The sequence below is a fragment of the Echinococcus granulosus genome, assembly GCF_000524195.1.
Source record: "Echinococcus granulosus chromosome Unknown EG_S00053, whole genome shotgun sequence".
In the NCBI taxonomy this organism is placed as follows: Eukaryota; Metazoa; Platyhelminthes; class Cestoda; order Cyclophyllidea; family Taeniidae; genus Echinococcus; species Echinococcus granulosus.
Genome location: NW_020170433.1, coordinates 171,191 through 184,811, shown reverse-complemented (window position 1 = coordinate 184,811; position 13,621 = coordinate 171,191). Strand labels below are relative to the sequence as shown.

Here is a 13,621-nt window from a genome sequence, read left to right as displayed (position 1 = left end):
CCTTGCTATAGCCTTGAAATTGCCTGATCTTCTTCAAATTCGGAAGTTATTTAGTGGTAACTTATAAATCGGCTATTTTCAATAGTTCTGGGCGCAGATTGGCGTCGCGTCGTCTATGGAATGTGTCTATTCCATGCTGTGATTTTGGAACGCAAGAAATTTGGTCCTCTTGGATGGAATATCGCCTACGAGTTCAATGACTCGGATCGGGAGTGCGCTTTGTTGAACCTCAATCTTTTCTCAAATGAGCATGGTTTCGCGTGGGATGCCCTCACCTACATCACAGCGGAGGTGGGTCATACTTCCTGCTTTGGGTTTACTAAACTTGCGTAAAATTTATCTCTGTCATTTGGAACATTTTCCTTTTTTGGCAGTATTTGTTGCTAATTTCAGTTTGAATTCTTCATAATTTATTAGTACGGAAAATAGGGAGATGCTTCAGGTGTTGTGGTTTTTCTTGAGAGGCTTCACAAAGCTTATGAGATCGCAAATAGACGTGCAGTTGAGGGATGTGCGTGCACAGGATTCTGTTTTAGAGGCCGGTTTCATTTCTTTCCAACTCATACTAGGTCAATGGGGTCATTTTGTGTTGTTTTCAGGGCTTCCATAATAAAGTTTTCCTCCATATTAAAACAAAAGAAATCATTAGAACACGCATGTGGATGTTCCTGTTGGGAGGGAATTTATGTCCACCGCTAAATAAGTCGTTGGAAAAATGACGTACTTTCGCTTTTGATGAAGGATAGAAGTATTTAAAGGCTTGAGTTCTGAATCCAAATTGTCCATCGTCTGCTCTGGCCATTGATGCCATGATGCACTCCCTCATCGTATTTGCGCTGCCACATAGAAGTGCAGAGGAGATAGAATCGGTGGGAATCAATACTACTAATAAGCCTACTTAAATTGCAGATAACTTATGGCGGTCGCGTGACAGATGCCTGGGATCAGCGATGCCTGAGTGTGATCCTGTCGCGCTTCTTCGGTGAAGCGACACTAGCAGAGGACTACCGCTTTTGCGTCGACTCCGATCTCTTTCGTCCGCCTCCGATGGAACGCCTGGGGGAGTATCTGGAGTACACAGATACCCTGCCCCTCCTCGATCCCACTGACATCTTCAACATGCATTCAAATGCCAATCTCCTCTTCTTGGTTGGTGCTTTTGTCTGTCCCTCATATTTCCTTCCTTCTAATTAAAGTAGAACTTGCAAAAATAGATTGTTATTTCGACCAAGTAAAGGTTCCTAAAACTCATTTTTCCAGTTTCTCCTCCTCTTTATTTCGCGAGATAAATGTGGCATTTCATTTTTGCAGATAACTTTACTATGAATTTGAGTAATTACCTGAATATTGTGTCAAATAAATTTTCCCTTAGATTAAATCTCGTTCCATCGATGCATAAATTATGTCAATTATGAAGGATTTAGTGCACATTGCTTCTCTTATTTGTCTTCACAATATAGTTCCCCCAAAATAATACATTTTGCAGCAAAAGGAGACATCCAAGCTGCTGTCCACAATTCTGGATGTTCAGCCCCGCACCAGCGGAGGCAAGGAGGGTCGCACCTCAGACGAGGTGGTCTATGACCTGGCTGGCAGTCTACTCGCTGCGCTACCCAATACGATTGTCATGGAGAAGGCGCATGCCGATCTCTTCAACACCGACCAGCGAGGTCGTGTGAATTCACTCACCACGGTTCTGGTGCAAGAGGTCGACCGCTACAACCACCTCCTCAAAATCATCAAGGTACTTTCAAAGAAAATACTCCACTCCTTAATTTTTCCAGACGCGCATTATATTTCATCAGTCTTCTTTCTCTGTTGAAGACATCTCTTGAACATATGCAGAAGGCGGTGAAGGGATTTTTGGTGATGTCGGAGAAATTGGAGAAAATTTATTCTTCCTTTCTGCTGAACACGGTGCCGCGCCTGTGGGAAAATGTGGCCTATCCCAGCTTGAAACCGCTTAGTTTGTGGATGAAAGACTTGGCACTTAGGGTAGAGTTTATTAATCTATGGGTACTCAACGGCCCCCCCACATCGTTTTGGATCTCCGGTTTCTTCTTTCCTCAAGGTATGTGGACAGATTGACATTTGAAATGTCCTACTTTCAATTAGGATTTGTGGCGTAATATTACAATCATAATACATCAAAATGAATCAAAACATGAATTCAAATGTTGACGAGCTTCACAAAGGCATTGCGTCAACCCCCCATCAGGTTAGGGAAACTCATTATGCTACAGCGGGTTGTAAACAGATTAGCTTAATTTAAAACAACAAAATTTGTTATTATGTAATATTGGGTTGTTTAAAATTTATTACACAAGAATTAATGACCATTAGTGCTGCATTTGGACGATGAAACCACATTGAAAAAGGTGTACACCTGTCCCCTGAGGTTCTCTAAGCAAAGGTGTTAAGGCGCGCCGTTTTGCAATCCCCCCTGTCAACTCTGAGGTCATGACAACTCATGCTAATCTGCAAGTAGGTCGAATATCAACAAACAGAGAGGATTTGAAACAGCTATAGGGTAACAAGGCATAAATAGCCCCTTTGACATCTGCATGCTAGAAGAATCAGCGCTACCGAAAGTCTGCACGATCGAAAACAGCAAATAAAGGTTGCATTCTCCTATTATTGTTTGTTTGGTGAGCGATCAAGCGTTCACTGAATTCTTCCAATATATCAATTTTGACTGTCCGTCAAGTGGTCTATTCACTGTCTGTACCCGATATCCTCTTCTACAAGAATTACGAGCTTTCTTCGTGAAAGAATTGCTGTTTTACTTTCAAAGGTCTTACTGCAACAGAAGGCTGGGGATACCAGAGTTCTCTCCACAAAAAGTGGTAGAGCCTTGAGTCTTTGCTACAGCCGTTATAAACCATACGAACATTAAAGGCTTGGAAGATGATAAATACAGCCATCAGGGTGAAAATGCGAACCGGAGCGACTAGAGATCCCACCCAGTCTTTAATTACCCATCCTCTTTCTTCGTTTGAGCGTCAATTCCAAAACTCCTTATCGGTACTTTTTACCCCGATAATTGAAAATTTTCCTTTCGAGTGTCAATATCTACAAGACTGGGATGAAGATAATGAGGAATTCGTTTAGCACTTTGTGCGGTTCATGTTGACATTCTTGATTATTAAGTCCTCAGCAGAGCAAAATGTATCGAGGGAGAATTCATTTGGGAGGTTGTGGTCAGGGCTGGATGGTGGACGATGTTCTGCATCGAGCATTCACTCCACTCTGGTCGTCGGCCATCGTGACGTGTTACGCCATATGCCTGTAGGTGATGTGAGGAATGGGTATATCATCTACTCTGGCGATGATGTAAACCGGAGGATGCGATTGTTTAGGGATACTTGGAGAGACGTCGACAGCACTTATTTGAGAGCTGATGTCGTTCAGCTGGCGGTCAGTGATCAGAACTACAAAGTGAGAACTTGCCAGAAACCTCTATCGTTTAAGCTCTTTTTTCTGGTGTCTCCACAGATTGAGCCATTCAGTGTAGATGCTGTACCCCCTCTAACGTCAAAATTTGTGGACCAGCCAACAAAAATAGGAGCGTTCTTCACTTAGCTCGGGTTTAAATACCGCTGCTCCCGTTGTGGCGCTGCGAGTTCTTTCACAGGCCGTGATAAGACATACTCCCAAGTAAAACTGGTTATCAATGGGCGGACAGACCGCAGGGGGAGGGAGAACTGCCGACCACGATGACTGGATAGTCAGAGTGGCTAAACATCCTTTTCACCAAATGTCAGTTCACTTCGGAAATCGTGATTTTTTGAAGGGAAAGTGGTCATTGGGTGTGGAGCAAATGCAGATGTCAGTGTAATCCTGTCCAATATCCTACCAATTCGAGATAGTTACTTTGTTGAATGCGACCACTGATAATGTTCCAATTTTAATGACATTCCCAAGTTTTGCCGGTTGGCATACAAGCTGTCACCTTTCCAACTCGGGTTTAGAATACCACGACAAACGCCGAAAATACAGTTGTGCCTTCCCATTTGCTTTGACATCGGTGTAGCTGTCGTGTCAGACTGTCTGGCATGCATGCTCTCCTCGCGGCTTGGCCCCAGACGTTGTCACCCAGACGAGGTGAAGTTGGTTGCAAACAGTTTATCTCAAGGCTTTGTCAGCTGATGGCGTGCGGTGCGGTTGAAACATTCGGAGGTCAAGTCAACATTGCTTCGACTGCGGTTACAACCAACAATAAATCCTAAAAGTGATTCCTAATGATGAGGGAATTTTAAGCACAAAGTCTTTCTTTTAAAAAAAAAAATTATAAATACAAGTGGAGTTAAAATGACTAGAAACTTTTATTGACTATCAAAGTGCCATTAGATTTGAAATAAGTATATTATTCAGAAGTTTTCACCTTCTTGTACTAAGTCTTGTAAATTTCCCAGAAAGCAAGGGTCACCTTCCGTTCGCCTTTCTTTCCTTCGTTGTTTTGAGCTTTTAAATTCTCCATATTTTATCATACGTTCCCAAGGATGACACGGCAGATTGTCAATTGACAAGTGCATCCCCCTCATCGAATTAAAGCTATGGTTTACAACCAAACCTCCCTTGTTGAGGTAGTTGATCAGTGGAATTGAAATTCTTCAGCCTGGTCACGTTCGCTGATGGCAATCCTTGAGCTGCCCACCCATCCTCTGAGTTAATTCGCATCTTAATTGTCTTCAGATTTCGCTCATTCAATGCAGTATGGTGGGATCCAAGAAAAGTTTTTTTTTTTTCGTTTTTAAGAAGTCGGAGACGAATAAAATGCGCCAAAATCTGAGACTAAAACAAATATTTCACATTTCCTGTTTTGGTAACCGAAAGAAATGGAAGCTGACTGCATTTTCCATCACCGTATAGAAGCATCTATACCATTCCGCTCGCGGGTTATTGATGGAAGGGGATACACTTTAGCAAGTACTATCCATTCTACACCGCTTCCCCTATCCTCTTTAGGTTTCCTAACGGGTACACTGCAGAATTACGCACGGAAGTACGATTTCCCCATCGACCATCTCTCCTTCGATTTCACCGTTCTGCCACAGTACAGAGATCAGGAGACGTATGTCTTGCGCCAGCACGAAATGACTTTTGGGGATGAGCATCCAGAGGATACAAGTCTGGAGGTGCCTGAGGATGGCGTTCTGATCCATGGACTCTTTATGGATGGATTCAGGTGTGTGGCTAGTCGCTCCTTCCTCTTAGTGTTTCAACCTGATGACCACAGTCTAGGTGGTTCCTTGTCGCACTGGAGTGACCCCCATTTCAAAAAGGTAGGAGACTAGTATCAAAGCTCAACGCCACCAGTTTGTACATAGAATTGGGGATAATCAGGGAATGGTATTGCTCCCATTGCCTCCGCTCTTTTGTATTGTTCAACCTACTATCAAGGTAGGAACAAACGCCTACGGCGACTACCCGTCAAACTCTGGTGTATAATACGCTCAACATAAGTAGTACTAAGGGAAAGCAAACTTGTGTGGTGTAGCTTATCCAGTTTTCCCAATGCTTCATCTTAATTTACCGTTGAAGTTTCAACTCTGACGGAATATTACCCGTTTGAGGAAGGTTGGCTTTTGCTAGGAACTATCAGTATTCATCATCATTCCGAAAACCCAAATCGGCTTCCTAAATGCGTCCGCTAGCTCCACTCCCAATTGCCAAATGTGATATCATTTGATGTCTTCGGTTGTCTACGGTGGTATTTGACACGAGTACACAGCACCACCCTTACTCAATGAAAAATACGGGAGTAGCTGACATGAAATACCAGAAATTGGCATTTCTAACGTCGTTCCTCAGTATGGTTGAATGTTTCACGCCTAACTGTGGACAATCCGAGATCCGGAATTATCGTCTTTCACTGTCAAATCTACTTATAGTTCCATACCTAGTTCTAGTCAGTGTTATGTAGCGCGTCGATAATTTTCTGAAGACGAAAGAGGACATAATACTAGGGTAGAATATGCATTGCCGAAGTATAGAGGGGATGGAGGCACAATGGTGGAGCCCCAAGCGCCCCGTTACCAAAACCGAGAGTTAGACAAACAGTCAAAGCATTACAATTACTATTTAGCAGTTCCAGAGACATCAAAATTTAGTTTTTGCATCTCGTTTCTGCTTTTGTCACCTCCCACCTCCAAAAGTCGATTTTGAGGCCAATTGGTTGCCCCAACCTGCGATCAGGTTCTAGTTGATCCGGGTACGTGATCGTCGGCTGCAGGTCAGGGCATGCTGGACGTCGCGCTTCACGCATTTTAAACACCCAAACAAAAAAAAGTTGTGAAAGCAACAACGGCATTCCTGTGCCACAAATGGTAGGAAGTGGTTCCATTTAGAAGGCGAGATTGGGATGACGAACAGACATGCGGAGACTTTGCTTGTTTAAGCAACGACGTGAAGTCCACATGATAATTTTGTTTTAATTTCTCGAGAAAACTTAAGGTAGAAAAAAGATGAATTAGCCAATGAAAGTGAGCCATCGTTTTGGATTTACTTCTCATTTTCGTGTATTGTCGGTGAAGAGGAGAGCAGTGAATTTGTCACGAAGGCAGTTTCTGGGCAAAAGTCGAGCTGAGTTGTGGGATCCAAATGGCGGAGGAGGTAAGGTGCATGCCTAGGACTGTATTCTTAGGCTCAAGCAGGGTCAGAGCGATGGCAGTTAAGTGGTATTTCCTTTTTACAATCCTTTTAAGTTGGATTTTAACTGTCCATAAAACTCCATTACTAAGTGGTAGGCTTAAATGCCTAAGTAGTATCGTCAGTCAGATGTCGTTCATATACTCGAGTTGCTGTACCCATTCTTTCGAAAACCGCATACCATTCACAGTAAATTTTACAGCTTCTGCCTTTTTATTCTGAGCTTTAAAGCAATTCAATGGTTACTTTAAAGGTAAATATCAAAGTCCTTTGTTTATAACCCCAGGTCTCTTGATTCATCAACTTAAACAACGCTGACGACACGTGAGTTTACTGTCTAGTCTACTTTTAACCTGGACTATCTTTGCATCAACCAGAGCAAGTCATCCCACTGGCCAAGCAGCTGAAACTGGTAGCCGCGGTTTCGAGTCTTTGCGAACACTTCGGGCTTCGTCTGTGTTTACATATTCAGACATATTAAGGCCCATTGTTTATTTTTCTCCCGGCAATTTGGCTTTTCAAATGTCCAAACTATTTGTGTGACACGCATGTAATAGCTTTGGATTGAATGATCTCTCGCAGTTTCGTTTCCTGTTTCACCCTAGCCTCCTACCTCCATATTCATGGATCCCCCAATTGATACACATTCAGATGTCGCTTAGAATTTTTAACCATACATAGAAGTCTTCTATTTTGCGTTTTCTACGCCAAGGTGGGACAGTGAAACGATGATGATCGCCGATTCGTTACCAAGAGTGACTATGGAGGCTATGCCAATGGTTCACATGAAGCCAGAGATGGACTTCAAGCCCGAGCCTGATCGCTACATCGCCCCACTCTACAAGACCTCCACACGAGCCGGGGTGCTCTCCACCACTGGTAAGTCTTACTGACGTCTGTTTTGTGCTTATGCCTTGTATATTTTGTTACTGTCAGTGATACGTCAGTGTTACTCCCAAATTTTGCTATATGGTTGTGCGCAGCCGTTTTGGGAGACTGCTTGAGTTTGAAACAACCCAATAAACGCCGTAAACCATTAGTCAGAGGATAACTGTACTGTTAGATGGTGAAAATGCTGGTGCGCTACGAGAATGTGACAGTCAATATTCCTCTGACACTGTGGCCGGGTCCACATTGAATGTGAAGCAAATGTTCCTAGTCGGGAGAGGATTTGCTTTTATCAATAGCGCAGTATTTTGAACCATCGCAGATGGTTTTGACCTATCATTGGTAGTAAGGGTGAACGACTCTTGGCAAAGCAACAGTCTTGTTTGTAATCACTTTGTCGTAGGCCTCAGCAGTTTATCCATCTCCGGTATCATCAACAAATTTCCACGATCTTTAGTCATCGAAAGGGCTCCACCTGTCATCAGACTTGACAACGCGACATGTTTATGCCATTCACCCTTATGCCATGAAAAGCGGGAAGAATTGGTAATATAACCAGCCCAGTTGTCCATCGTTGTGGTGTCTGGAGCCTTTCCTTAAGTTCTAACAAGGCATATAGACGTATTATTTGTGAACCATCCTATCACCGCCACTAATTTGATTCCTCAAGTCTTTCTTAAAACTGCAAAAGAGCTACAGAACCCGTGTAGTTAAAAAAGCACTGATTCCTTGTGGTAGAACGATGACCCTTGGCAGAGAGTTGCGTTATTCCTCCAACGATTTCAATTTGTGGTCAGAACTTTTACAAATTTCTGACTTACTTCTTTCATTTAGTTATTTTGAGGGTTATTTTCCTGATTTATTGTTGCAGAACGGTTTGACATGGGCCAGCACGGTCTGTTGTGCTATTTAGTTGTGGCTGAAATCATCCTTCCCTAACAGATTCTTCTATTTTGAGTTGGAATACCCTTTTGACCTCAGCTATCAAAAAAGAATTAGGGTGAAGTGAGACCCCGGTGTGCTGAAACACCTCCTGTTGACAGTAAATATCCGCTAGACGAAACCAATTTCTGATGGTTTTTTTCATGGCTCTTCCTAACAATTCAACTCAACCATCAGATTAATTTGACAAGTTGATAGTACCTTGGAATACTTCCATCCTAATTTTATTCATTTTTTATTCTCCTCACCACTTTTACTTCGGGTGGTCGTCTACTTAAGAGGGCGAATTTAAAGACCAGCCACGAAACCGACCTTGCCACAACTTTGACTTCAGCGTCATGAGCTGGGCTCCTGTTAACATGATTTGACCTGATTTAAAACTCGGGACTTATGACTTAATGCAACTGAAAAGTTGATTTACTTGCATATTAGTGATAAGACTTGAATTTGCCGTAAGGGATTTCTGAACCGCAATACAGCATTATAGCATGATTGACCACCGATTTCGAAAATCCTGCGAATGATCCAATTTCACAGATAAGAGATGGTAAAACCTCACTTGGCACTCTACTGGTGTCTCAGTAAATGCATTGTGCGGGATCCATTTTCACCCATCAATTGGGTAGACATTAACGAGTTATGAATACGTCATCACATGGCTCTTGGTTTCCACAAACTGGGGATGGGACATTGCTTTAAGGATCGCCTTCGGACGTAAATCTGATGACAAGACAAAGGAACCACAACCTGAGACTATCTCGCCACTTAAAATACATTTTCCCTGCAGGCATCTCGACGAACTTCATTACGGCCATACCGCTGCCAAGTTCGCAGCCGCAAGATCGCTGGATCAGCTACGGGGCCGCTCTGCTATGTGAAAACGAGAATGTCTAATGACTCACACTGAAGCACCGCGGGAAGGAACTGTAATATAGGACTTAGTAGTACACGCAATCATCCTGAATGCATTAAGCCAATTACAAATCAAAAAGGAAACGTAGCCACTCCTTCCATATCCAGAGAAAAAAGCAAGAAATATCGAGGGGTGAAAAGTCCTGTAAAATGCAATTTATACACATTTACTGTTAACGTATCTCTCTATCGCCGAATACACATGTAAAAAACTGCATCTCCGTGTTTATATCTTTGGATATACGGGGAATAGTATGTACAAACACGGACGCATATACGACTACTACACTAGGCGGTGACCTCCTCTTCCTCCTTGTCATCTGGCCTTTCAACGGGCTCCTCATCATCGTACACGACGACATTCCACTCCTCAGTCGGCACTCCATCTTCCCCGCCGACAGTGGTGGGATCGGTCAGTTCAATACCCGCCGGGAGTCGAGATTTGATGGTGGCTTCCACGGTGGGAGACTCCTCGCCTGCTCCAATGTAGTCGGTGTCGTAGTCCTTGTACCACGCCGGCAGACGTCGAGCGCGTGTGATACGACGACTAGAAGGCACCACAGAAAGATGTCTACTCGGCGTGACGGCAGACCGCCTTGTGGCTGCTAAAGCAGGAGCTGAATTCCCCACAACGGTGGGTGGGAGCGTCTCGGTTAACGGCCTTAGAGCCTCCTCATCTCCCCCTCCCACTTGTTCTTCATGTCCCTCCACAATCTTTTGAGGTGCCGCCTTAATCAGTGTGATTGTACGACGAGTAACGTCTGAAGTAACGTGAAAAAGGATAAGCAATTCGAAACTATAAAATCGTAGGCTTCAAACACACTTTCAAAACAGTAAAACCCACTTGTCCCATCTTCAACTGGAGCCAGGTCATCATCCACCTCTTCCTCGACTTCAAAATCCTCCTCGCCTTCAGCAAACTCTCCCGCCTCCTCATCATCTTCCTCTCCGTAGAGTGAGTCAAACTTGCTGCCACGCAAACGTCTCCGTTTGGTGCTGGAGACGTAGCGGGCCGGAGGGAGTGAGACACTGTCCTCCCCATCCTCCTCCTGGCGCCTGTGTTGATCGTGGTGGCGGTCCAGTAGCATGATCGAGTTTGTAGTGAATTCACACTGGCTATAACGGCACTTGAGTCGGCCAACAGCACCTCTAGATTGTCGTGCATTTCGCTCTTCCGCGTGCATGCTGCGAATGTGGGTGTCTAGGTCTTTTTTCATCTCAAAAGTTGACTCGCAGTACCGGCAGACATGACGGCGGTTCACTTTAAGAGCATGAGCTCGAGTGATGTGGTGATTGAGCTGGTTAAAGCCCGGAAAGCCTCGTTCACCGCAAACGGGGCAGGAGATGATTTGACTGCCTTCATGAGCCTTGACGTGGGCTTTTAGTGAGGCCACATCACTAACGTAAGCATTACACGGCAGGCAACGGAACTTGGTTTGCAAGGTACGCACGATGCGACAGCTCCTTGTGTGTTTGTTGAGATTATAGATGCTGTCGAAGGTCAATGAACATCCCAGACATTCTAGAGACAACTAGAAAGGTACGTCATAAATGGGGTGTACGAACTCACCTGAGAAGAAGCCATCATGGCGAAGTGTTCACGCAGTTCATGTTCTCGGGTTCTCAAGTGAGCCAAATAAATATCATAAGACGAAAAGGCTTTGTTGCACGTGTCGCATCGGAAGATTTTGTCCCGATATATGTGGCGATTACGATGTGTTTTCATGTTAGCCTTTTGCGCGAATCTTTTATTACAAACGTCGCAAACAAAAGGTTTCTCGCCAGTGTGTGCCCGTTTATGGTGTTCCATGGTGCCGCCGTTGTTGGTCATATAGTTACACTGGTCGCAGTGAAACTTGTAGTTCGCCGGATTTCGCTTGGGCTTTTTGGGATCAACGTGACATCTACGAGCATGCAAGAAGAGTTGACTTAGCGTCTCGAAAAACTCTTCGCATTGACGGCAAGTGTAGACCTTGACAAAATGCTTTTCACGCATGTGTTTGGTGAAGGCGTTAGCGTTTGAATACATAGCAGGACATGAAGGACATTTATAAGTTATTCCGCCGGGCTGCGTGCCAGCCATTGTCAAAATACCACCAGAACTGGAAACAATGCCGGGAGCACCATAGTAGGTCTTAGTTGCAGGATCGTAAAACTGCATCTGTTCGGGAGACACCTCTATTATTTGCGTTCCATCGACGAGAGTCTGGTCCCCCAGCTAAATGACTTGTTGGATAATACAAATCGGTCAAACCTGAACAAATTCTGTACCCCCCTCTCCAGTAACGGTTGTGACGGCCCCAGAGGCGATTAGACTCTCCAAGGTAGCCATATCCAGATTGTCGTCCGCAGCTATTAATACCATATCTTCACCATCATTTTGGATTCCCAAGTCGTTCAACGACAGATAAACCTGTCCATTTTCTCCGGTAGCCGCGTATGGTACAGCGGAGTAAGTTCCATCAGGATTCATGATGACAGACGTAGTGTCTTCGGATACAATCTGCTCGGCCATTCTGTCAGGAAATAAAGAAACTCATTGAGCGAATAGATGTAGAACGGAAACGTGTTAACAAAGGGGAACAAAGTTATGATGTGAGGGGCTAGATATCTTCTAAAAGTAGCAACAAATGTAACGCCCATAAAATGCGTTAATACAAACAAAATTAAAAGCAATTTAAACAACAAATCTCGCAGAACTCAAGGCCAAAATGGCCGATAATGGAAGACGCAACCGATGCCAGCAAATGGCGCACTAAAACAAAAATTAGAAATTACCCAAACTTATTTTTTAAAACAAAAAACCTATATTTAGTCATTAAAATTTTGAATTTTACTTTTTTTAAAAATTGTGTAGCGAGAAGCACACACGTCCAGAGCGGAGGTCACTTAAACCCGCCAGCGAACAACTTGGACCGGTTTACCACGGGCCGAGCCGAGTGGGTAGAGCCCTCAGCAGACGCACTTTACTCCGTTAAACCTACTGCAATCTAGGGGAGATAGGGCAAGCAACTACACGGTCGGATTGGGGGGCTGACCTTACCATGGCAGGATCCGCGTTCGTACACACACCATCGAAGAACGCATCAACGCCAGCAGTCGCACATACTAGCGTTTTCCCGCACATTCCTATTTCCCAAGTATTGTAAAGATATAGGCAACCTGTGGACGCTTCCCATGTGCGCCACCAGCTCTACATGACTATTTGCACGACAAAGTCGCGCGCACCAAGATACTGCATATCAGACATTTGTTTTAGCACATCCGCATTAACGTAAAACAGATAATGGTAAGAGTTGTATAGGCTGATAGGTTTAGAAAATTATAGAATTATCAACTTGGGCGTTACGACTAAGCTTACAAAAAAAGCATATAAAATGAAATAAGTTTAAAATTTTCCATTTTAGTAATGAAACGTTCCCTGAACTTTGAATTCCCTTGCTTTTTAGCAATTGATCTAATCATTTTTTTGTAAAATTTCTTTCACAAAATATCTGACGATTAGGAAGTTAAAAATGCTTGTTTTCCACACTTCAAGCAAAATACTTGTAATCCAATTTTTGAAACTTGTAGGCTAGGGTGTTGAGTTTAATTAAAAACGGTGTTTCTATTTTATTCTTATGTCGTTAAGATTGTTTAAGGTACCTTAAAAAGTTTATTTTGCTTATTCCTTTAGCCAAACTCGTTTCACTATGGTAATGTTTTCGTTGATTTCTATTTGCTGTTTTGTAAAGTTAGTTTGACTTAATCAATTTGTTAGAGACAGAATATATGTAGCCTCCCAAGACTTCCCTGAGGACGAATGGAGATTTAATACCGAAGTTGAATACATATACTCGACGTGCCTTAAGGTTTGAAGCTACCAGCAGCCCATTAGCCGAAGGTACAATATCCAAGACACAAAGTGACCCTTTTACCAAAACCGAGAGTTAAACGGTAGACTTACTACATAGCTCTCTTCTCACTTGAGCCGCATCCCCAAGCCTCCCCCCCCCCTTGGTCAACGTCTCGCGTCAGCCATCACAACGTGGTCGGGTCTGTAGAGAAAACACTCACGTGCCAACCGCGCCAGTCATCAGTTTTATGCAAATGAGATGATGCTTGAAGGCAGCGCCTATAATTCCGTTTGCAGTTCAACTTGATTTGCTGATTCGTTTGATAGGGAAACTGGATTTTGGGATAGGATACTGTGTTGCCCATGACGCATGTCCATGCCTAGTCGTTAAAG

At 43.7% G+C, this 13,621-nt stretch overlaps 2 protein-coding genes across 2 annotated transcripts in view; one reads left to right on the top strand and one right to left on the bottom strand. All coding sequences in view use genetic code 11, as the record gives it.

Moving 5' to 3' along the window:
- EGR_06220 (Dynein heavy chain 6, axonemal) overlaps nt 1-9,375 on the top strand; it is a gene marked incomplete at both ends in the record, with an annotated part of 43,516 nt that extends 34,141 nt beyond the window's left edge. Inside the window, 7 exons of the mRNA XM_024495469.1 lie at nt 86-291; nt 910-1,149; nt 1,487-1,744; nt 1,825-2,071; nt 4,969-5,188; nt 7,364-7,530; nt 9,269-9,375. Of these exons, the coding sequence (XP_024350100.1) occupies nt 86-291; nt 910-1,149; nt 1,487-1,744; nt 1,825-2,071; nt 4,969-5,188; nt 7,364-7,530; nt 9,269-9,375 (1,445 nt within the window). The remainder of the gene's footprint in view (nt 1-85; nt 292-909; nt 1,150-1,486; nt 1,745-1,824; nt 2,072-4,968; nt 5,189-7,363; nt 7,531-9,268) is intronic.
- Nucleotides 9,376-9,681: 306 nt separating this feature from the next.
- EGR_06219 (Zinc finger and SCAN domain-containing protein 2) lies at nt 9,682-11,908 on the bottom strand (the record flags this gene model as incomplete). The annotated part of the gene is made up of 4 exons (XM_024495468.1): nt 9,682-10,154; nt 10,238-10,925; nt 10,964-11,611; nt 11,648-11,908. 4 exons carry the CDS (start codon nt 11,906-11,908, stop codon nt 9,682-9,684), a joined length of 2,070 nt encoding a protein of 689 aa, XP_024350099.1.
- Between the last annotated feature and the right edge of the window lie 1,713 nt (nt 11,909-13,621).